The following is a 25181-nucleotide window of genomic DNA, read 5'->3' as shown; positions in this document are numbered from 1 at the left end:
ACTCATCCAAATCTTTCCAAAATCCTCTTTGCGCGTTTACAATGATAAAGATATATTTAAAAGAAATCTTTGTTTTCTTTGGTATGCAGGAAATGCAAATTGCATAAGTATGTTGGTATATAAACTGTAAAGTCAATTAAAGTAAAAGTTGAACTAGTTCGTGTGATTTATTTTGTTTCAGTGCAACAGCGAATGTAAAATCGTTTTCGGTGTTATGTGGCGAGTTCGGGAGTGCAGCGCCCCCAGTAACTTCACATAAAGCACCACGTCCACTGATTTATATCCCACTTAGACCCATGTCCCGTGTAGCTACTTAGTCCACTTTCTGAAATGACTTGAACGAACTATTCCTATGATTCACTGATCGGTTGAGATTATTGATGGTGTTACAAAACTTAAAACGAGAATTCACCTTCGTTCTTTATAAATTGCCTGTAATTCCATGAAATAGGTTTTTATATTTTCTTGTACAACCACGTGAGTTTTCCAAGTTCCGTTACATCCATCTGAGAGATAAAGTGTCGATAGATCAGAAAGTTTAACGCTACTCCCTGTTAACAAACAATGACGTGGTTGACAAACTCAAAAGTTTTTATCGCTTTGTGAGAGATGACAAATCGTTTATACAAAATTGCAAAGTTGTATAAATCACTGCGGCGAAACGCGTAGCAACGTGAACGAGTTATTTCTCGTTTGCATTGAAACGTTCGGAGAGGAGGAATGGTTGTTTTATGAAGGTAAAGAAACGAAAATGGACAACGTAGCGGATCCCGTGTCGGATCGGGATGCAAATTAATACGCGCCTCTGGATCGGTCGCATGAATATGCATGGGCCCGCTCGGCCCCGAATAATATGCGAGCGGCGAGCGAGGACACGACGCGTCGCGGCGACACGCGACCTGGCTCGCGTGGCTATAGCCAGATAGTTTTCATATTCTTTTGAAGTAGAAACACTCCTGGAAAGCGTATGAATCCCTAAATTAAAATTTGTTATAAATGTAAAATAACATGTGATAAGATTTGTTAAAGTTCACATAGTTTTAAATAATAACGTGGCTTTAATTAAATTATTTGAAAATCATTTCCCCTATACGTTACACATATCAAAAGAAAGTACTTTCTTTTTTTTTTCAACATGAACATTACTTTCGCGGAGCCCCAACATATATTGCGCGGATCCCATACTTATAGAACCGCAGCTATAGACTAATAGTCGCCCTTACGTCTTCATCGTGATGCCTCGCGTTGGTATAAACGGTCATCAGTCCTACTCTACGCCTTTATCGCTACAGATTTTTTCAATGTATCAGCTGATAAGTCAAACTGCCATATCGGAAGACTATTTGGATGCCGGTTATTGAATGAATTAAACAATTATATAGCTGAATATCGGATTATGTACATCTCATGGACACAAACAGGCCATCTGCAAGTTTCCTTATTTTCGAATAAACGAAGCCTATAAGTACTACTATGTATAACTTCTCCGTAATTCAGGCCCGTTAATGTAGGGGGACTGTGCGCCCAAGGTAGGAATCGATTAATGTTGGTCCCTACTCGAAAGGGCCTCTTGGGTCGAGTTCGCGAAAATTGTGAACACAGACAGAAAAGTTAACTGAAGAATGCCTGTTTGATGAGTAAAAAACTCGAGAAAATTTAAGGTGCCTTAGAATATTTCGAATATAAAATAATTTCAGAAGGATTCATAAACTGTTTCGAAGTTCTCAATGATTTCAAATCTAGAAAAGTATTTTACATTGGAAAAAAACATATGTTAAATTAATTTTCGCAATACATCATTGAATATTTTCAACACAGAGTTTCGAAAACATACCTTGTTTTAGGACCATGGCAGAACAAAGTTCTGTAAGTAACTAAAGAAAGATAAATAAGATAGTGGGCACAATCTTACTTTAAAGAGCCACCGTCAATAGTAAAAGAAAACCACTAGGGTACTTTTGGATACTTGCCAGATTTTAATTACAGGTAAGTAGGTTAAAATACACCTTACTTATATTTAAATAAGCATATTACAAAAAACATACTCGTATAATATGTCTGAATAAGTACTGCGTGATAATTTCTTGTTAAAGTTGTATAATAAGACAACATTTTCTCGATATGCCAAAAAATTTTGACAAGAAAGTAGATTCCTTTTTCATGCAACTAACTACGCAGCTACGGTTCATGTATGCAGTCGGACAAATCGTAAAATTGCTACTACTATTAGGATTGGCAATATTCCATGCCACCTAAATATTACTGTTTTCAGTTGTACGCGCAATAAAAATTTAAGTGTGTGCCAGGAAAGTTTGATATTATTCAAAAAAAGTTCGTGTTACGAATTAATAATAAAGAGTTAGCAGAACTGTCTGATAAACTGTTGTGAGTCAATTAAGGTTAGAAGATAGATTTTAGCATATTCCCGATAGTGCTATCTCAGTACGGCTCGGAAGAGGGCAGACACGTCGCCAGCGAATATGCCATTTGGCCTGCTATCACGGCGCCTCATAGCGTCACTAGAATTCCTACGCCTCACGAGCGGCTTTCCTCCGAATACTGCGGGTGTCATAGTGAAGTTTATCGGCGGCTATAACCTACAACGCTTGGTACTAAACGTTCCAGACGACGTTCGTATATATCCACCCAACAAATTGCTGGCTAGGAAAATGTTAGCTCGTTGCAATCTGAACTCTTAGCTATTATGAGCTTCACTCTAGCTTGTTAAAATAACCCAGTTTGTTTTTACTGCACCGGTGTGGTGTACTGGCTAGCTAACAAAATGTCTTCATTCGCGTACTGACCAAACGCTCCGGAATATAGTAATTTATATGGCTAACTAAAACGCCTGGCGAATAAATTGGGGCACTTTATTTCATTTCACTTGTCAGAATACTTAACGAAGTGGCTATAAAATGACTAAATTAAATAAAAGAGCCATCGACAGAAGAATATTTATTTATCAAGTTGTGCGCTGTGCAATGTCTGTCATCCCACATGAATCTTTTAGAGAAATGTTGTATCTTTCTGGAGATCATAAACGATAAAACGATACTTAGCAATTTAAAGGTAGATTTAATATCAGTTTTACCGCCAATTAATTAGGTAGTATCCATATATAAGAAAATCAAAATATTCTGGAATATCCGATGAGTCCGTGGAGAGAGGTACCCGTCGTCATTGTCGGAGAATCTGATAGCTGCCATTCAATGACCAGCCAGCGGGAAATTCATTACGTTGATCGCATTCCGAATTGTTTAATCAGCAACTTCTTAGTATTCAGAATTTAGAATAAGTTCCACTAGTCTCCAAGGAAAAAGTAATAAGTTTGAAAAGTATGACAATATTGACAATATTATAATTTGCAGTATTTTATGGAAAAATAATTCTTTCATACGATAAAACAATTTAGAACTAGAAAATCAGATTAAGTACACACATTGTACAGGCGTCTTTGGGTTGTCTTTAACATGTTAATACATAATACACAACTATATAGCCAGTTAGTTTAGTTAGTATACTATATAGCCAGTAGTAGTACTGAGTTTAAAAAGATGCCATGACAGTCAATGAATATTGGTTGATGTGAGAATTTACGGAGGCGACGTAGTATGATACATATAACATAAGGGCAAATATTTGATACGGGGCGCCAAAGTTTGCAAGGCATGGGTGTAAATCCAAGTTCGTCAACCAGTAAACCGATAATCCAAAATCTTTACTTATGTTTACTGGCAGTACCTACTAAAACAAATCAAAAGTGGAGGATTTTAGGTGTACGTTTGTAACACAAGGATATGTCTACTTGTTTTTTTTAAACAAGTAAACTAACGAGGAGGACAATTTTGTCGTATGTTTCTGGAAATGTCTATGTTAAAATGCTGCATACTCATTAGTGATTATTTCTTGTATCAAAATATTACATACATTTATGGGTTATATTTATGCTTGAAACGATACATGTCAGTATATTCGTGGCTACATGGCTTCGGGCAGACGCAGGTCTTTTCATGCGTTAAAAAAGGTAGAAGCAGCTAGGTAGGTACATTAAGTACTTAACGTAAAAAATATATAAATTAGTATTTTTAAAAGTAAAATACTACAACAAACGTAGGCGTAATGCGTAGTCACTTACCACTTAGTGTTGGAATAAATTGGATACGATTACGTTGCGGATGAAGCGTTGAAAAGGGCGGGAAACTGATTGGAGTCATTAGAAAAATGTGCTACTTTCATGGATGCGTCCATACGGTTACTGGGCGCTCACATGAAGCCAATACATTAATAAAAACAAAACATTGTGTTTTTTCACGCTCTGTAAAATAAATAGCACAATAAGGATTTTTGGTGAAGAACAGTTGATTTTGATAGACACAATTTGTATGATCATGATAGTCTCCTTTATGAAGAACGAAAGAGTTTGTTTTCTGAATAAATTAGCAACTGTAATTAAACTTAGCCTTTAATAATAATTTAAAGGCGATGAATTCCATCAAAATTTAAAATAAAAAGTCTGAATAGTCGATTGTGTTTGTTTCACTACACTCATATCTTCAATGGAAAATGTGAGATAATTATACATTTTCTATCCTAAGAATAGTTTCAAATCGCGGGCCTCAAAAAGAATTATTTGAGTTGATGCCTGGTCTCGGCTTTTGGCGAAGAGCTCAGCAATTTATCACGGGCAACGCGGAGATGTTTATTCAAACGAGGAGATTTTATTGCTACGACATAAATCTTAGCGCACAAACGAGATGGAAGTGACGTGGACTCGTAATCGCGAGACAATGTCACGTTTGCCGCCTCTCTGTTCTTTCTCTTTTTGAGCACATTACATGGTGGTAACAATAATTTAGACCACTTTGACACAATAAAATATGTAATATACTAGAAAATCATCAATACTGTGGTAGCAGTCAAGAAAATAACTAAAATTTAATAATATCAATATTTTAGGAGTTTAAAACCTATTTCTAAATTTCAAAAAACAAAATTTCTGTATTTTTTCAGTATTCTAAATAAAACTTAACCAATCACAAAGTCGTATCCGAAATACAAGTGGTTTCATTAACATAAATTTACAAACATGTTACCACTCAGTCATAAAATGCGATGGTGAGCCACAATGTTGTAACTTATAACCCGGATCACGCATAAACTGTAACAGAATTAAAACACGAATCGCAATAGGCTACAATTTCATCCGTTCGCAACAGTGAGCGAGTTATTAATTCAGCTGACCGTCATTAATCGTGTCGTGTGCGACACCACGTGATGCGACAAGCTACCAACCATACCAAGTGACATGTCGCCATCATTACGACAATAGCAAAACTCTATCTGACCGCTTCTAACGAGTAGGCAAACTTGATCCAAGGGGAAATATTGTAACTGCGAATAGAATATACGCGGCGCATACAGACAACACTAATTAAGGTGAACGCACATTCGAAACACGCACGCGCTGTATGCTCCGCAATTTGGACTGTAAAATATTTTAGCAGACTTCACTGTAATCGTTAGAGAATCAGTTAGTACGGATTGAAAAGATGATAACCGTAAATATGACGATTCCAATAAACAGTTTCAATCTTGAACGGTGATGTTGAAAGGACATTTTACAGATATAACATTGCTGAGAGTGCATTGCGCTGCACGGAAAAGTGTGATGGTTGCACGGGTTTAAAGTTTTTGTGCAACTCCGCGATTACGATATGTCTGATTCTAAGCAAGTATGAAATTTACTAACATCCGTAATAAACTAAGTCGTTTTATTTATTAATATACAAAATGATAGAAACCAGTAATAAAATATCAAGTTGTACATCAACCGCACTTCAAGCTAAGCCTTCAAATAAGTACCTATAGAGTTATTAAAAGCAATAGCGGTGAATTTGCAATGACATTGGATAGCTTAATAAGCTGTTAACTGTACTTGCCCTATTTTATTTTTGGTTTCAAATCTGAGGCACAGAAATATTAAAGTATTTTTTTTCTTTGGCATTGTCAACATTTTTACTTTGTGATTTAAAATTAAAGGCTCTCACAAATAAATTGGATACACGTATCTCAAATACAACAGAACCTACGCTAAAAGCTTTATTAAGCTTTGTAAAGGCACATGTAATTTATTTCAGCAATACTGTCAGAACGAAAATTGTCAGTTACTCAGATAGCCGGATAATAAGAGGGAATTTGACAGCAATAGCTGATTCCACAACATACCCTGTAAACTAGGATTCAATCAGAGTTATGTCACAGCTCACATATATGTAATTGCCATTTAATGTAAATTGAATATGAGCATAATATTACAGTATATATATTTTTAATTTGTATGATCAAATTACTATATAGTATAAATCAAAGTTGTGCTTAGATCTTCAAAACAACGGATTTTGATGCGGGTATTTTTATAGAGAGTGTGATTTTTGAAGATGGTTTCTATTTATGGTTATAAAGCCGGGACGGGCCGATAGTTGAATGTATTAACTTCAAGCCTCAGGCTTTAAGTCCGTATTTTACATGTTTTAGTAATAAAATTACATACTACATAAATATCTAGTCAGAGATTATTCTGGAAGTTGGGGACACCGTCGTTGGATCAATAACTAATCTCTTTATACCCTCAAAAGCCACATTGTACATAAAATGGGCCATACACAAAATTATATTAATGCGGAACTTTATGCAAGCAGAAATTTTATAATAGGCTTAATGCCTTTAGTACAGATCATCCTGATGTATCTGACCTACTGTATCTTTGAAAAACAAAACAAAGATAAAGGAAGTCAAATGTTGGCATTAAAAGAAATGAGCTCAAGACGAAGTTTCGATTGGAAGAAGAAACACAGTAGATTCATTTGGATTAGCTAGCAGGAGGAATTCAGAGTTATTTTAAGAATAAAATTTATCTTAATCGAAAGGGGCCTAAGTTAAGAAAGGTTGAAAAATGTTTACTATAATGTAACTTTTATAGGTACCATACTGTTTTCGTAGCTTCTAAAGAGAATGACATTTGCACTGAGGTATAAGTATTATTGACAAACAATTTTATAAAACTTTAGATTCATTGAAAACAATGATAGATATCATAAAACATGGATCTGAACAAAAACTTATAACAACGCAACATTGTATCAAAGACCTACGTCGCGGTGCGGCGCAGTGGTTTACCTTTTCTTAAGCTATGATAAATCGTAGCTTCGTGGTCGTAGCTTTTCGTAGCGAGTAATAAGCTCGTAGCACAGTCGTAGAACCACTTCTTTTGCGACTTTCGCAATGAACATCTTTGAAACAGCTTTTCAATTACAAACTTTAAATTGCAATTTTGTGAGAATCTTAATTATTAGTTAAATTAGTTTGGGTTCGGATTTATATCACTTCTTGTTTGACAAACATTGTTGTATAATCCAAAATGAATGATCTTAAAGCAAATAAAAGTAAAAGTAACGGAAATTGCAAACAAAATCAAATTGAATGTTGATTAGTGAAATAAAACTTGAAATCAAAATTTACTGAAGGCTTAGCTGAAATTTGCAAGTGAACAACTTGACCTAATCATTTGAATAAGTTTAGATCTTGTTTGAGAGCTGATACGAGGACATGTGGGTACACGTCCTCACAATACGCAAGATGCCTTTGAGCCTTTGATCTTATTGTTTTGAGTGTACTTAGCTTTGTAATGTTTTATTGAATAATTGAATAAGGGTTTGTTCTTTATCTGGATAAAATATGTTCTACTTTCAAAAATATTGATAATGAGATAATACAAGTTTAATCCAACTGTATATATTTTTCCTTCTGACTATCGGTCCGCAGTGATGTTACACTTATCAGTAATATTAAATAGTGTTAAGTCTCATTATTTCTCATGTGTGCTTTTCCGATAGCTTCTCACAGCTCAGAATAATATGTATTAATCCATACTATAATATTATAAATGCTAAACCGCTGGACCGATTTTGATGAAATTTGGTATGCATATAGTTAAAGGCAAAATTCAAAAATCAACCCCCAATTGACTATAATGGGGAAAGTTTGTGTTCCGCTTTCGCAGAATAACACATGCGGGCGAAGCCGCGGGCAAAAGCTTGAACTCCATATATTACTAAATCTCAAAACACTACAATTTCTGAACAAATCACACCCACCAAGAAAAGTACAGAATCCGCCATAACGGGCGCAAGTTGAAAATTAAGTTATGTCATTGTTTGTCGAGAGCGCAACAACAAAATCATAACGTAATTTATCAAGTGACGCCTGCCACTGAGTTCGGGGCTGGGTTTTGAAAACTAAAAATAACAGCTACTGTTAGTCGAATATTTCATACAAATTTCATTATAAATAGATTGGGTCGTATCTTGAGATATTACGTTTTCATGTTTTTAGGTAGGTACTATTTAGATAACGGATCCTGGGCTCCGAAGCTTAACATTTGGAAAAGTAACCAGGAAAACACTTAGGTGGAAGAGAATTAATTAATTCAAGATTCTGAATAGAGGACCCCGTTTTCCAGATAAGAACAAAATCTTCGATTCACAAATGATTTAACTAAACTTGGAAATCAGTGAATCGCGTTCAAGATATGAATTCAATCTTAAACTAATTTAGTTTAGTTATTATCTCTCCATCAAGCTGTACATAAACTGGGATGAAATTGGGGCTATTTGCTAATCGAAAGGCATCAAATGATTTACTGAATTTGGCAGTATTGCTGAAGCGGATATTTCGCAGCGATGTTACCTATTAGAGACATCAAACATGTAAAGTAGATAGCCTCGTGTGGCTACACTATAGCCAAAGGCGACATCGTTTATAGTGAATGAACTGAATCCACTGAACTATAATGTCTTTTGACGAAGGTTCAAGCAATACTGACACTACATCAACGTTTTTTGTACTCACATTATGAGTACATTTTAGTTTTAATTTCAAAGTATACAGTATTGAGAGTGGGTTGCGTTAGTCAACTTTGACGTTAACTTTAACACGGGCGCCGCCGCCGTTTAGATAAAATGCCATACTTAAAATAAAAGAAAAATGAAGAATAAAAATAGAATAATACTAATATTATCTATTTCATGGAGCAGAATCGTTCATTCTGAGCATCGTCAGTTCCGTGAAACATCGTATGGAAATTTGGCATATAACTTTTAAAAATGCACGGTTTTATTGGACGCGGAAATTGTATTATTTCCAGTTATCAAGCGTTTGCAGCTACCGTGGAAAATTGCTGGAGTTTCGTATTACATTGTTGTTATTTGTATTCCTTGGAGCACAGCTGGATCTTAATGCCGATATAACAAGGGATATTGCGCGTAGCAAGTGTACGTAAACATTTGAGTGGTCATCGTGCTGTTCAGTCTCCAGAGCGTAATGTCAATTACTTGCTGGACTGGTTTACCTAAGTGCGAAGGTCAGTGTTGCGCACAGGACAGGCAATGTAGAACTCATCGATAAATAGGCAAAACGAATATGTTCATTGGTATCACTGATTTTATGGTATGGATAAACTTTTTAACTGGTATTTCAAAGAATGATAAAAACCAATTGACTTCACCGCTAAGATATGATTCAATCGCGATAATAATGATATCTAATACAAATCAGTCATAAATAGCATTATAACTAACGGTAACCTTAGCAAATTTGTTTCATATCTACAATATAACCTTTACCGTAGCACTTTCAGCTTTATGAGCTATATGGTGGGGAAATTGGAGCATCGAGGACAGCAATGATCGGCTGCGTCACAACGAGTTAACGGGACAATCACTCAGCGTGACGCTGAGCCACTGTGGACGCAATTAGTGGAGAACTACACGAGCACTCCACACAAGAGATCTCGAGCCGTGTGCACCCGTACACGGCACGGACAGGAAAATTAATGGTCCGTGTACATTGAATGCGTCTCCAGTACGAGCCCAGAAAATTGTATATAAATTTAACACACGTGTACATGCTCGTATATACGCAACGTTCCAACCCCACATCTGTGCAGAAAAAGTGCAGCACAAGAATTCGGTGGGTACGGGTCTTAAAGGTGCTCTGTTTGACATATTAGATCCCACAGCAATCCATTTACCTTGCTAAATAAATTCAATTATTAAAAATTGCGATCATTTGTAAAAAATATAATCGCACATACACTGATGATTTACTTGATACCAAAACAAAATAAGGCTTATGGTACTTATGGTACAGAGGAATATAACTTGGTCAAGTTCTCGGAACTCAGTAATACTCGAATAATATTTTTATTATTCAAGCATTACCTTATTCTTCCAAGATTGGATAGAAAAATAAAAAAGAGAAACGGGCATATTAATTTTTTTTGATAAAGCTCTTAGTAAACTCCGTTTTTTCCTACAGGTACCTATGTAAAAGATATTACCATTTCTTTTTACAATTTTACAGTAATATAAATTAAAATAAACTTACAAGGAAATTTCATCTATCCTAATTAATATGCGAAATGTAATGTAAAATGCGAAAGTAAGTTTGTTTATTTATCTCTTCTAGCTCAATCTACTCGACTAATCTTCTTGAAATTTTGCATACATAGCTTTAATTCCGGAAAAATAACTGCTTCTGAAAAACTAATTATTAATAAATGTTTTTAGAATAAGTTTGAATAAATATTTGATTTATTTTCAATAGATTTCAACAGTAAGTACTGTGAAGATTGTTCACATGTTAGTACTCGTAGGAAAAACGGAGGTACGCACTTGCGATTTGATCTCGGTTGAGGACTATATGCAGCGTTGTCAGGGTTTCTCTAATTCATTCCTTTCAAGGAGTATTTCAGTTAAATGGAATACACGAAACTTGTAACTGTTACTCTCGGAACTTGTATTATTATACATGTTTTAGTAACTTAGACAAAGATAACGACAACGTACCCTTAACTTCGTCGAATTAAATCAAGTATGAGTAATTAAAAGTAGTAAATATATGTCACATTTCATACCATACATATATATATGTATGAAATGTGATTTATATATTTACAACTTTTAGTGTTACCAGTGTGATAATTGTAATGTCACAGCTCAAACGTACGACACTATTTTTAATCTCCAACTTAAACTGAGGAATGTTATAAATTGACGGGTCTGTGTAAATGTATGTTTATCTGTGAGATCGCATCTCCTGGATCGATTGCTTAAGTTTTTATTCGATTAATCGAGTGGTTTTAGTCAGGAGTCTTTCTCATACGTGTTCCTGATTGCATACACGGCTGTGACTCGCCGAAGACCAAAGCCCGCGTAAAAATAATTTTAATTAATATTTTAAAGATTCAGCTGTCATTTTAGGACCGGCCACCTACCAGAAGTAAACCAGCAGTGTTTTGTCATTATTGACGTGGGTTTGTTAAATTACTTCTTTTTATCATTCTAAGCTAGAAGGTCTTCTATATTTTAGAAAGCAGTCAGATTTAAATCCACAGAGTAGATAAGTATTTAATCAAATTATTTATTTCCTAATTCATCAAACCACGTACGTAATTCTTTTGAGACCATATGAAAATGACTATTGGCTAATTAATTGCCAACAATATGTTCCATCCGATAATCCTAACTAGTTATATATAATTTTAAAAACTAAAAAATAACTTTAAAATAATACAAAAGTATTTTACTTGAAGCTATAGCGATCAAAATACATTATATACACAACATTATTAAATACGTATCATCATCATCACTATTATTATACATTTATATTAATTAGCCGCGATACTCGGTTAAAAGCCAACATTGGGAGGGAGGCTTCTCGCCGAAATTAATGCTGGCAATAACGGCACTTACCAGAGCTATGTGTGGTCATCAATAACCGCAATCTCTTGGTACTTATTATTATATGACGCGGTATCATTCCCAGAGGTACAGCCATTTACGTCACAAGGGAAACTACATTTTCGAACCCGATTACTTGTTATTAATTGCGTTCAGTATTTCTGTTGTTTGGTTTAAAATTGCGTTTCATAAAATAGTACTATTATGACTGATTTTAGTTAAAACTGGTTTCGTTTAATTTACACATTTTTATTGTATAAACTTGTGATTGGCCGCGATATTGTCCGCGTTTTTGCACATAAAACGTTTGTTGCTTTTGAACTTCTAATCCATCAAAATCGTTTTTAAGCTTATTATATACATCCAAATATTTCCTCTTTACCTATATAATACTATAAACAACATTCTTCTTCCGATTTCTGTATTTTCCTATTACATAAAAAACTATCGCACTTATTGGCAATTTAGTCAGACATTTAATCTATTAGCATCGGTTTTTCATCATCAACCGCGAGTCAATCGTCATCCAATGGACCTCGCCCGATTGACTGACAATCTCTTTAATTGGGCGGGTGTATTCTTAGCTTCACTGGTTTGTTAATGAGTTTCAATCAATTGAGCAGTGGAAGTAATCTCCATTCGTTAGGTTAACGACCGTGGTGTTACTACGGATCTGTGTTTGATCTAGACGTAGCCCCTTATACCCAGAACTCCTGTTAAATTGAGCGTCTTGTTGTATTATCCAATTATCTGAAGGCATCAGTTACAGAGCTGTCTTTGATTCGCATTGAAACAACGTGCAACATACCAACAAATAAATATGGAACAAAGTATCAGTGATGACTTAAAAGAAACGAAATAATACCGATAGCTACGATACAAACGAGGAAAATAATTTATTATCATATCAAAACGTTGTAATGATAACAATAGACACAATTGGTACTTCTACGAAAATATAATTTCTTTTTCTAAGTATTTATTCAGGGTAACATAAACACACATAGGCATGTTGCATTAAGATCATTTTCCCGAGTAACTGTCTATTGATATTAATTGTTCCTATTTTTGTTCAAATTTGTTTCCACCGAAATACATACAATATATACTGAAACTAATGATATGAAACTAAATCCATACATAAAGTACACAGAAAGGTAATCAAGTATGTAAACAATGAATGTAAGTTGAAATTGCGTTAAGTTAAAACAATGCGGTGAATGGCAGCCATATTCGCGAACTAACTTAGAACAAGTTACCAGTTTAACAAGTTCACGGAGATAAAGCTTGAATTGTTTCAGTGATTAATTACTCTCCGACGATTAAAAGCGAGACAAATACCGAGCGTACGACTGTTTACGATCGTCCGAGCTGTAATCGTAATAAATGAAATGTATTCAAGTAATTTAATTAATAAAACCTGCTATGTGTATCGTGATAGTCGCTTACTCCTAGAGTTCTACTTAAATCACCGCTGTTAATGGGATATGCAAAAACACATTAAATGTTTTCTATCTGTAACTAGCCATTAGTTAATTTTAAAAGCGTAATCTGACAGAAAGTAAAAGAAACATTTAGCTTTGGCGACTGGTATACTACAACAGTCGTTAAAAATATTTATAGTCCCCAGCGCAAGCTAGGGAAATGAAATAGTGGTAATATTTTCAAGTCGAAACGCAAACATCACTGATTACAAAAGTATAATCGTGAGATAAAATTCTAATTTGTCAGTGCGGTGCGCTTGAATTTATTTCAATTCTTTCGCTTAATTTTGCTGGGGACAGAAAAGGGGGCTGTTTAAGAGCGGGATTGGATCGGGACGTCCCGGCGACATCTGTCTCAGACGGCGGAAGATTTTAATACTAGGAATAAGAAAATCGCATCTCGAGCCTGTGACAGAGCCCGGGGCTCTCTGCGCCAAACGGACGCTCGGCGACTGCAGTTTAATAAAGTACAGATAATTCGCTGAATGCACAAGTGACAAGGGATGCCTTTCCAGAACATAACATCGATACCGAAGAGGAATATCGCGAAAGCATTCCATTTATTTAATATAATAGTTTATGTTTATGTACATAACAGTGTAAATATATAATTTAAAATAGGATACTAAATACAAAGGTACTATTTTTGATGTAGAAATATTTTCCAGTAAACCTGGGCGTGTACTAAAAATATTATAATTTGAATAAACTTTGAATATACGTACGTATAAGATAATTGAAATTTTACATGTAAAAAGGTGCAGTAAAAAAATAAAAATGGAATCTGTAAATAACAATATAAAGTAAATAAATATATTTCATTTGGCTTGGATTACTTAAAGTGTAAACTAACAAATATTAATCTTTTTAAAAGGCTTCATACACAAAGACGGCTTCTGGGTAAGGCTTAAAGGAATCTCTGAAATCCAAATGGGTTCAAACTCGTCGGTGGCCGGGCTTGAGAAACCTCGCTAAATAAAATTTAAAGCGTTCCCATCTGATGAACTAAATAGGCTAAATTATTTCAAAGAAAGGAAAGGATCCATGCTGCATAACGGCTCAAAAGCGGTGCATTAAATACACTAATTTGGCGAAGTGAAAAAATGTATGTGTTATTTGAAAATGGATAGCAAGCGGCTTGATCGCGGTTTTATTAATCTAAACTACATCATACAGAAGATGGTATTACGGTGACTTCCAAAAATGTGAGATCTGAAAATATCATGCATATGTTATACAAACTATACCTGAATATGTCCAAAATAGTATATTAACAAATAACAAAATATTAAAATAAATAAATAAAACTTGTTTAGGTAGACATTTCAAACGGTTTCACAGTAAACAGGGTTTACTGAAATATAATATTGAGAAATCGTTCCAGTCGGAACGCCAAGTGCTCTTTAGACGTACTAGACTTGCTTCCCATAAGTTCTCCGTCGAATAGAATTTATAACTTGTACAAAATGAAATCCCGCTTGCTTTCTTATCAATTAAAGTAATGGCGAATTGAAAAATTCTTTCAGGTTGGTCACAGTCACAACCCTTCCCAGGGTTTTAAAGATAGCTGGAAATGTATAAAACATTAAACATACAATTAAAATTTTTTACTTTACCAAAATGGGTCACTCGAATTTTTTTTGCTAATTAAACAATGAACGTATAATTTATTATTAATTTACAAACTTTAATTGTAAGCCGGAGGTTGAAATAGTGTTCAAATTGGCTCTGGCAAGCCTTGGGCAAGCTATATATTGTGGTAAAAAAATTGTACAGAAGTAAAAAAAATAAACCCGGTCCATTTCATTATTGAGTGGCATGCGGCGAAAACAAACTGCTAGATATCCACGACCCTAAAAGATTTACGATGGTGTAAGAGAAAATTTTATTATACTTTCAATTTGGTAGCTGTCGCGGAAAACAGTCGTCGCGGTGGAATAAAATAGTTCAGTCGTTACGAAGTCAACCCGGGCTACCTGAGAATTTCTCTAAGATTGCCAAAGGAAGAGCGTAATTCAAAGTAGGTACCTATTACCCACCTTAAGTTAATTATATTAGCAACTCTGGCAGAATTTGCGACTGTAATATCATTATGAAAAGGAAACGTTGGCTTAATAAGGTGCCCTTTAAAGAGAGAATTACGGGGCTTGGAGGTAAAACTCGCGAATATAACACGTCGTGGTAACTGCAAAGTCATCGATCAAATGGTAAGACCCGATAAGGTATCTGCTGTAAACGTATACCGTTGTTCACGTATAGGGTTATATAGTAGCTGTAAGTGTGAGTGTAATGCAAACTGCTTTGAGAGGAGCTGGAAAACAATCTATCGAGTTTCGTGCATTTACTTTGAACTATCTGAAGTCATGAAGATACTTCAGAGCTGATATTGCTTGGAACAGTATAATGAGGGGCTGGTTTTCATTTACTCCCTCTAAACGCGGTACAGATATGGGTAGAAATTGTATCTAGAGCAAAATATTAGAAAATATTTATTTTTAAAAAGGGTTCGAGACTTTAATTAAAATAACTAGTACGAAAGAAATATTGAAGACTAGTATCTTTTTAAAACTCATTTAGTGTGACGTTATCTATCTTGATAAGTTGTAAAGCGCATTAGTAAAGTTTCTGGTTCATCGGTTCAATTGTTCGGTTTTGATTATCCTTCTCACATGATTATGCCCATCGTTTCTAAATGCAAAAACGAGATTTCAATAATTACACTAAAACGATTTATCTCACAGTTTTAACTGCCATTTAAAATACGTCCTACCCTAGACCTAGTTCGCAAAAAAACTGTAGATGTTGCTTATATAAAATTCTATAGCACACTTACCATTCTCGAATATGAAATCCGCCCATAGAAATATAGCTTTTTTGTTTAGTTTGCGGCAAATAGAAAACTATTTGCCGCAAACTTGCAAACAACATGGTGCCAAACTGGCTTCGCCAATGACAGCCAGCGGTATTCGCTAGGAATCCACTTGGCACCCTCAAATACGATTTGCAAGTTCTACCATAAAAGTTGATGTCCGGTAAGTCGAGTCAATAAAATTTCTAGAGAACAAGATTATTCAATTCTAAGCTTCGGATCTTCGACGCGATGTTTATTGCTCTTAATTTTTTAACCCGGCAAAAATTACGTATTAGAGTAATATATTTTTGTAAATTTGACGTATTTTATATGCGCGTGTGTTTGTAGATTCGTAGCTCCCAAGTCGATCCGATAAAGATTTGCTTTAAACAAAGTTAATCGGGAGCCACTCTCTGTTTGTTCTGTTGGTTGACTGACTGGTAGAGAATGCCCTATGGCCTTAAGTCCACCATTTGTACATATATCAAACATATATTTAAATAAATAAACAATTAAAATGTAAAAGTTTGTGACTGTGTGAGATTATTCGTAACTCAGTCAGACAAAATTCATTGGGCGGATTTCGATGGAATTTGGTGAATGGGTAGGATAATATATACCTATTTATTTACTTCTAATACATGCAATGTATTATTATAAATTTCCGGATTTCCTATGGGAATGAAACCCCGGGGCACAGATTTATTTTATATAATGATGTGTTTATTTTAGTATTTTACACAACAATCAACGTAACTCTAGCCTTTGTAAAGCCGACATTGTAATCATAATGAGTAATAATAATACAATTTTCAGGAAACATGTAAAAGTAGTAAATTTATGTCAGACAGTACTTATATGTTACTTTTCAACCATTATATATTTATAGTACATTATGATATAAGTAAGTGCGGTAAGTTGAAAATTACAACCGATGCGATATTGCTATAGGAAAACAGAGGCTGTAATTTTCAAAGCGCACGTATATCATACGACGTTTTATAACATATTTGCGAGGAAAAACGAATAAATTTTTAATTATTGTTAAAGTAGTTATAAACATTGACATTGATTTTAACATTGATTGAGGCTTAGAGACTTGCTTTTGAGACTTGTGGCGGTGTCAAGTTAATAAACTCATCACTACTTGGCGAAATTTTCAAATAAAAATAATACAGCGAGAAGAAAAAGTGCGGGGAATAATTTGTTCACAAATATGTGAGCCGCGCACATCAGCGCTTTATTTTTAGAAAAAGCCACAAAAAACAGCCAGTATTACTAATAAAGTAAATTAATATATTTGTGTTTTATTACAGATAAATGATTGTAATTTATTGTCAAAGTTAATTTAAAGAATTAAAAGTTTATTCATTGTATCTCCTAAAGTTAATTTTATTCATAAAATGTTGACCACCTATCTGAAACATACCATAAACACTCTTTGCTAAGATTTAAAAAGTATAGTTCGTTTTTAGACGGAGCATCTTGATAAACTGTGCGTTTTACTTTATTAAAAAATGTTAATAATATACTTCAAATGTTAATAATACTTTATTAATAAATGTTAATAAAGTAAGCGTTAATGTAATGTTAAACTTGTACGTTTTACATTACATTAACGCTCAAGTGCGTAATGAGATACAATACGATATTGAAATTAGTGAAATAAATGACCCTTTACGAGCAAATATGTTATAAATATATTATTATATTTTTCTATGTCTATATTTTTTTTTATCGACGGTCGATGTCCATAAAGTTATCTTTACAATATCTGTATGAACTTATGTTTAATTGTGCAAACAAAATCTTACCAAGACAAAGAAATAAAACATCTTCCCAAAGATTTCTCAGAAATCCTTTCATGACACATTAAGAGCGAAAAAGCCGCTTACGTGAACCTAAATATATGGATCTAAAATGAATGGTAGCCATTTGTTAATATTTATTTTATATTACGGTGTAATTAAAAGAAATGTGTGTAAAAATGTATGTAGCTTTATAGTACACGATACATTTTAAGTATTACAAATACAATACATATTACATATTAAGTATCTTAGTCATGAGGTCTCGCCCTAGGATAGGTATATCCTCCTACGAGGCGACTAAGAAACACAATCCTTGGCATTTGAAGGTTTGACAGCCGGGAGCCACCTCCCGGGTGTCATGCCAATCATAAAATCACAGCCTACTAATATTCGACTACAGTATTTATAGTAACGCCAGAAGACTTAGGGTTCCATTAGCGTTTTTCTGGGCACGTTAAAGTTAACGTCAATGTCAAGGGTGCAACCTAGCCTAAGAATTGTATTTTACCGTCATCTTACTATAATAAAATGTCATACCTGCATTGTAGAAATGTAAAATAGGTAGTTTTATCTGAAAATATGTTTCTTAGAAACATCTTTATTTGACACAACAAAACACAACAATGGCAACAGCGACTTTTATGTAAGTGTGTCTCAAATATGTGTATGTTTGTAGGTTTATATACTGGAACAAGATTTCACTGTTGTATTTTTTGCTCAGGCATATTTATTTAGTGCCTACCATCAACAGCTCGGTGAGCCTATGAATATTAAGCAACAGCAGTTTTTTTCTGACGAACTTACCTGAATTTCCCGCGAGGTATGTAATCGCCGAGACGAGGTAAGTTACATATATATTTACACGTAAATTTAAATGTTTTGGCTGTATATCTACAGACATTAGACATAAGTATAAAAATATATGTGAAGATTATATCTCATGAAAAACATAGAAAAGTATTTATTAAGGTACTTTGTCTACGAATTATGCTTCAATTTGTACAATCCATAAAAGTATTTTCAAGACGTTGTCGGATCAAGTCAAGATTGTATTATATTGTGCATATGTACATCAGAAGTTAGTTCGTAGTACAAAGCAGGATGAAATGTACGATAAATCAAGACATTTGAGTGTTTCATCATGTAAATTAATATATCGATAACTAACTTTGAAACTATGTACCGCTCTCAACTCAGCCCACAGCGTTATAACCGGAGTTTGGTCTTGAATAACGTCAAATATTGCGAGATTAATCAAATAGCTAGACAAGTAATTAAAATAGGACCACTCCGTTTATATATTCCAGTGGTTGTTGTATCAGGCGAGCACACTTGCTCGCCTGATATAAAGATATAAAGCATTTACAACTGATAGACAACAATAGCATCGCCAAAGAAGGCTGACGTCAGGTAGGTCCTAAAATTAGAGCCAAATCTTCAAACTTTCAAGGTTTATTCGGCTTAGGCGCGTCAAAGGTACATATAATATTTTACCTCTGTATAAATTCAGAAGATTTAAAAAAAAATCAATTTTAAGTAAAATCCCTCTATAATATACATATAATATTTTAGCTGTATATATAAATTCAGCAGATTAAAAAAAAAACATTTTATTATTAAAAGTAAAATACTTATTAAGTAAAATTGTTATAGTTAGGCGTAAGCCTAATTGTTTATAGCCAAATTCCTATAATGTCTACTTACCCTTTTCCAGTTTACGACGGGTCTGTGGGTCGTATCTGTATAACCATTATGTACTACTCATATACATATTACTTATACTAAAATGTATCAATATATTTGTGTTCGCCAATATTTGTGTCAACTAAACATATTTGATTAACTTGAAAATTGCAAAGTGAGAGTTACACATCAACGACGCCGACTACGTATTTACTCTGTGATGTTAGTAGTGTGACGTTATAGTCTATGGTCGGATTTCCCTAGTCGTTTAGCTTGAGCATCCTTCGTAAATTAATCACACGGAAATCCCACTGTCCGTGGATTACTCTATGATCCTGATTCTCGCTTTGTTTTTCTTTGTGTGCTCAGTGCCTAAGACATTAAATGACAATTTGTTTATAGCACTATATCTACTGCTAATTTAAACCACACGTAGTACTGATAATTCAGAAAATTATCATTTTCTTTATCAAGTCTACCCATTAATTGCAAGTAAATATCGAAAAAAAAGTAAGACTAATTTCCATTAGGGCGCTATGCTCTTTAATTATGTACTTAAACATAATATCATAATATTTAAAAAACAATTAATAACCCTAATTAATTGCTAATGTTACAGATGTACTCCACAAATGACTTGTAACATAAAATGAATTTGGATATCGACCATACAAATACATCATTACTTGATCACATCAGTTTGTAAGAATAGTCATACATACATACATAGTCTTTATCTACATATTATGCAGATGAAATTCTAGATTGTGGGAGTATAAAGTTATGACGAAACGATGACGAAACCCCAAGATGCCTGAACAAAATTGCCACTCAGTATGCCTGCGAACTGCTGATAAACTAAGCGGATTAGTGAACAACATATTTGTATGTAAAGTATTTGGTTTAATTAATGTGTCTACCCACGATGCAACAGATTTAACAGATATACGCGTAATTCTGAACAAGGTGATACAATATGATTAATGACTTATCTTTTCGACGATACAGGTAATTGCGGTAACATGTAACAAATGTCATATGGATTCAAGATATCACTGGTGATGGTGTATAGTGCCTAATATAATCAAAGTTGTGTACTATTAAAATTATCATGAATAATCTGGACATATGTTTTAATGTTTCTATACATTTGTTAGGAGTTTACCTATACCATTCAAAAACTCGTGAAGTTACAATTTTTGAAGTTCATCAGAATCATTGCATTAATATTATTAAAAAAGGAAAACATTTTAATTATTAAAAAGCACATACTGGATTCGTTGGAACGTGAATAATTAATTAGATTTTAATTTGTTTTAGATGTAGGATAGACTTGCTCAACTCTTTGAAACACATTAGCGCAGATAAACGTTGTTAATGTTTATTTTATAACCTAATTCGTATCATGTTAAAATCAAATTATATCCTATGCGCATATCGAATTATATGTTAATAGCATATAATTTGATATCTTAGAATACTAGAATTATATGTTAATAGCACATAATTTGATATCTTAGAATACTAAGAATATTTCCTTATCATCACTTTTTATATCACGGCTACTGCGATTTAAACACACATTCATTAACTATTTTTTCATTCATACTCATTGACTTAAACTGTTTGTTCTTTGATAATGGTTTTATAGTGCACTAGGTGCGAGGTTTGCGCCCGTGGGTATATTTTAAGTGATTGGAAAACAAACATCCTCGTACAAATCTACACAGTCAGATCCAATAATTTCTAATTTATAATTGATTTCCAGGCAAAATAAAAACTGGCTGCACTTGGTTGGGGCTGTGGAGCGAGAATATAATATAAGGTTGGTTGGAAGAGATTGCTGAGCAATAAGTCCGCCTTTGCTTCATATGTACCTAATCTGTATTCTTTGTGTACCTAATGTGTTTATTGGGCAATAAAGTTCATTTATTATTAATATAAGGTAGTCTCTATATAAATCTCATGTGACTTTTGGAGGGTTCAAAGCCCACATTATTGTCAAATAAGCGCAGACGAGCTTCTTTTCCACACGTTAAAAACTGATTTATTTACAATGCAATTTTAAAGCAGGTACTTACATTCATCGTGATCTTTGGCGGTGACCGTAAGCACAGTGTGCTGGATGTCCTCATTCTCGTCGACTTCGGCCTCATACAGCTCCTTGTCGAAGTACGGCGGGTTGTCATTCTTGTCCGCGATGCCTATACGGATGAACTTGGTCACTGCAACAAAACACGTTTCTTTTATTTCACGATTTGAATAATGTTTTGTGATTTTTTTTATAGAATAAAGAACATAACCGTTAAAGTAGATGTTTCTACTGATATTTTTACTAATTTATTAGTATGTATTTTCTTTGACAGACAAAAAGTTTAAAAAATGTTGGTATTTAGTCTCATAGGGACCCGCCATAATTATTTTATTTTATTATCTCCATTGTACAGATATAGTCCACTTACAATTTTACTATATGTATATATGTTTAAATAATTGAAGCCTATCTCAAAGTAAACAATTAGAAATAAGTTTACTTGCAGTTGCTGCCATAACAGTAACATTTGCAATAATAACAGAAGGAAAATACACGCTCTATTTGGTTTCGGACTGATTCACAGAAAATGATATTATAAATATATCGTTAATGAACATAATAACCCTTTTGTGTTTACACATATATACGTACATAATTTCAAAAATTCAAATATTCAAACAGTCAAAGTGAAGGTACAACCGGAAATTTTAATATCAAAATTTATTGTAAACCTTTCCATGATATTTTTCCCAATTTAAATAAACGAATTTAACATCCTGCTGTAGAGTTTTAACAGGTACCTATTTTATCAAACTATAACTAAACGAAACGCACTCAAATTGAAATTTAGACACATTTGGAACTACTCAACTTACAATCTACAAATAGTAGTGTTGGTAGTGTAAAGGAGTAAGGCAATTTATGACGAAACAAAACTAGTAAAGAACTACATATCAAAATTTAATTTAAAACTTTATATTACATTTCTCGTTCATAAGATTCAGAGTAGAATGGAAAATACTTCTTGAATAAGAACCTCGTTCTTAAATTTATTGATTAATTAAATTTCTCATAATAATCAAGATAGAGTAATTTTACAATAATCTACAGGTTAAATGTTGTCCAACAGCAAAAGTTAAAAGAATAATCTCAACTGACATTTGGAAAACGACAGTATAATTGATTTCGAAAGAATACAGCACATAATTTATAGAGAGTGCATAGTTCCAGGAAAGCGAAGCACACCAAATGAGTAGATGTATGATAGTGTCGCTGAATGACAAATGTAGCAGGAGCTTCACGTGGTAGCATATCTAAATCCATCGCTAACTCGACCGCATTCATTTTCTAATGGCTACACGTTATTATGCTAACCGTACATTATCATATTCATCATCGCAAAGCTGAATTGTTTACTCCGGTCTCAACTGTGTGTTTTGCGTGAAAATAAGCCAGTATATTTTTAATAAAGGTTTATTAAAAACACACTGGCTTATTTTATATTAATTATATGCTGTGTACTATTTATATTTGATCATTTGGTAGCTTTTTTGTTAACCCTTATTGTCCCACTGCTGGGCAAAGGTCTCCCCCATTCCTCTGTTTCTGTAGCCACCATGTGGATGCCATTTGGTAGCTACCAAATGGCATTGGCTAATTATCAATTAAAAATAGTATACACCCTTGCCATTGTTGTTATTGATGTCAAAACAACATAAACATATGCCCTGTTTCTGATAATCATTTATTTTTATCTGTTAGTATTACATAACCGGTTACGAGTGTTTTAGTCCGCATTTCGGTGGTACGATAACCAAAATAGGTTAGTAGAGTAGAATAACAAATTATCTGAAGTAAACTAAAACTTATACAAGGCTTTGCTGAGAGGAAGGATTTGCCTATTAACACAATAATGTGCTAAAAAATAATTTGCATAGTTTATGTATCATATTTTATAATAAAATATTTAAAAGTTATCTCTCACGTCACTAGCTTTGTTAATTTATTTATTTCTTTCACCAAACTTAGCTACCATTACAGAAAACATATTCTAATTTGTTTGAGTCTCAAACTCATATAAACTAAATAATTAAAAATTTATATAAATATTAAAAAGTATGTATAGATTACTTAAAAAAACGTAAGAATAAATTATGAATAAACATGTTTAAAATAATTTACTAATATCGTCAAGGAGTATATGAGTGCCAATGGTCTGACAACAAGGGATACCGACGACTGTGCGTGGAGACGAAAAAGTAGGAAAGCGGACCCTGGACTCCGACGCTCAATTGCTAAAAAAGAAACCAGGAAAATGCTCAGATGAGAGAGACACACATCAAAAACAATATACCAGATTTCCCAATCAGAATTCTAATGGAACAATAACAAATGAACATGAATCTGAACGAAAAGCATCGTAACGAAAAAAAGAAAATCTAATCGGAAATTGCTTTCGATTGGGGCACACTCTAACAATGATAAATTAGGCTTTTGAAATGTCCGGCAGCTTTATTAGCAAACATATGGATAGATCTATCACAGCTTCGGCAAAATAAACCCTCTTTCACTGACACAAAGGACAAAACTTGAAAATTGAAAATAGGACAATAGCAATTCACTTCACGTCTCCTTCGTGGGTCCAAACTAGAGTTCTGTAACAAGTTGGTGACGCAGGTCAGAACGGGAAACTAATACAAAATTACAAAGCGAGATTATTTAGCTGAATGTCAAACAATAGTCAATTTTGCAGCTAATCTATCAATCAATACATATAATAAAACAGTAAAAAATGTTTCTGTACATTGAATTTGAATAAATTGATATTTAAATAAAAAAAAAATTGAGATCGATAGAATCATTAATAGAATAAGAATTTTTAAAAAAGTCTGCACACGCTAATCTCTGGATCTACTGGACAGGTTTGAATAAAACTTTTTCGTTGTATAAAGCCTGGTCAACATATAGGGTATAAATGATTTTGAAAACTGGAACACCTGATGGAGTACTATGATGGTACAGCTAAACTATGGGAAATATTGAAATGACGCCATAACAAAAGTTATTCAGCCTGATGAGCATTTTGTGTTGAGATATAAAAATCGAAGATCTGGAACACTTGATGTAGACCTATGATGGTACAGCTAAACTATAGGGAATATAGAAATGACGACTTAACAAAAATTGTTCACTCTGATGAGCATTTCTGTTGAGATATAAAAATCGAAGATCTGGAACACGTGATGAAGATCGATGAAGGTACAGCTAAACTATAGGGAATATAGAAATGACGCTCTATTAAAAGCTGTTCAGTTTGATGAGCATTTTCTGTTGAGGTATACAAATCGAAGATCTGGAACTCCTGAAGAAAAGTCATAATAGTTCAGCTAAACTATAGAAAATATAATTTTTCAGTCTGATTAGCATCTTCTGTATGTATAGGTATCGTTACATTTGTCTGTACAATTAAATTTCTCTAATAAATTTAACTTCTTACCAAAAATTGATCGGCCACGC

The 25181-nt window shown here is 33.7% G+C and overlaps 1 protein-coding gene across 12 annotated transcripts in view; it reads right to left on the bottom strand.

The window, feature by feature from the left end:
* CadN (Cadherin-N) overlaps positions 1 to 25181 on the bottom strand; it is a 275837-nt gene that overhangs the window by 36084 nt on the left and 214572 nt on the right. For all 12 annotated transcript variants that reach the window (XM_053744061.2, XM_053744223.2, XM_053744134.2 and 9 more), the window contains one exon: positions 21712 to 21855. In XM_053744061.2, the coding sequence (XP_053600036.1) occupies positions 21712 to 21855 (144 nt within the window). The remainder of the gene's footprint in view (positions 1 to 21711; positions 21856 to 25181) is intronic.

This window comes from Plodia interpunctella, chromosome 1 (assembly GCF_027563975.2).
Source record: "Plodia interpunctella isolate USDA-ARS_2022_Savannah chromosome 1, ilPloInte3.2, whole genome shotgun sequence".
NCBI lineage: Eukaryota > Metazoa > Arthropoda > Insecta > Lepidoptera > Pyralidae > Plodia > Plodia interpunctella.
The sequence above is the reverse complement of the archived record's forward strand: the minus strand, read 5'-3'. Positions and strand labels throughout refer to the sequence as shown.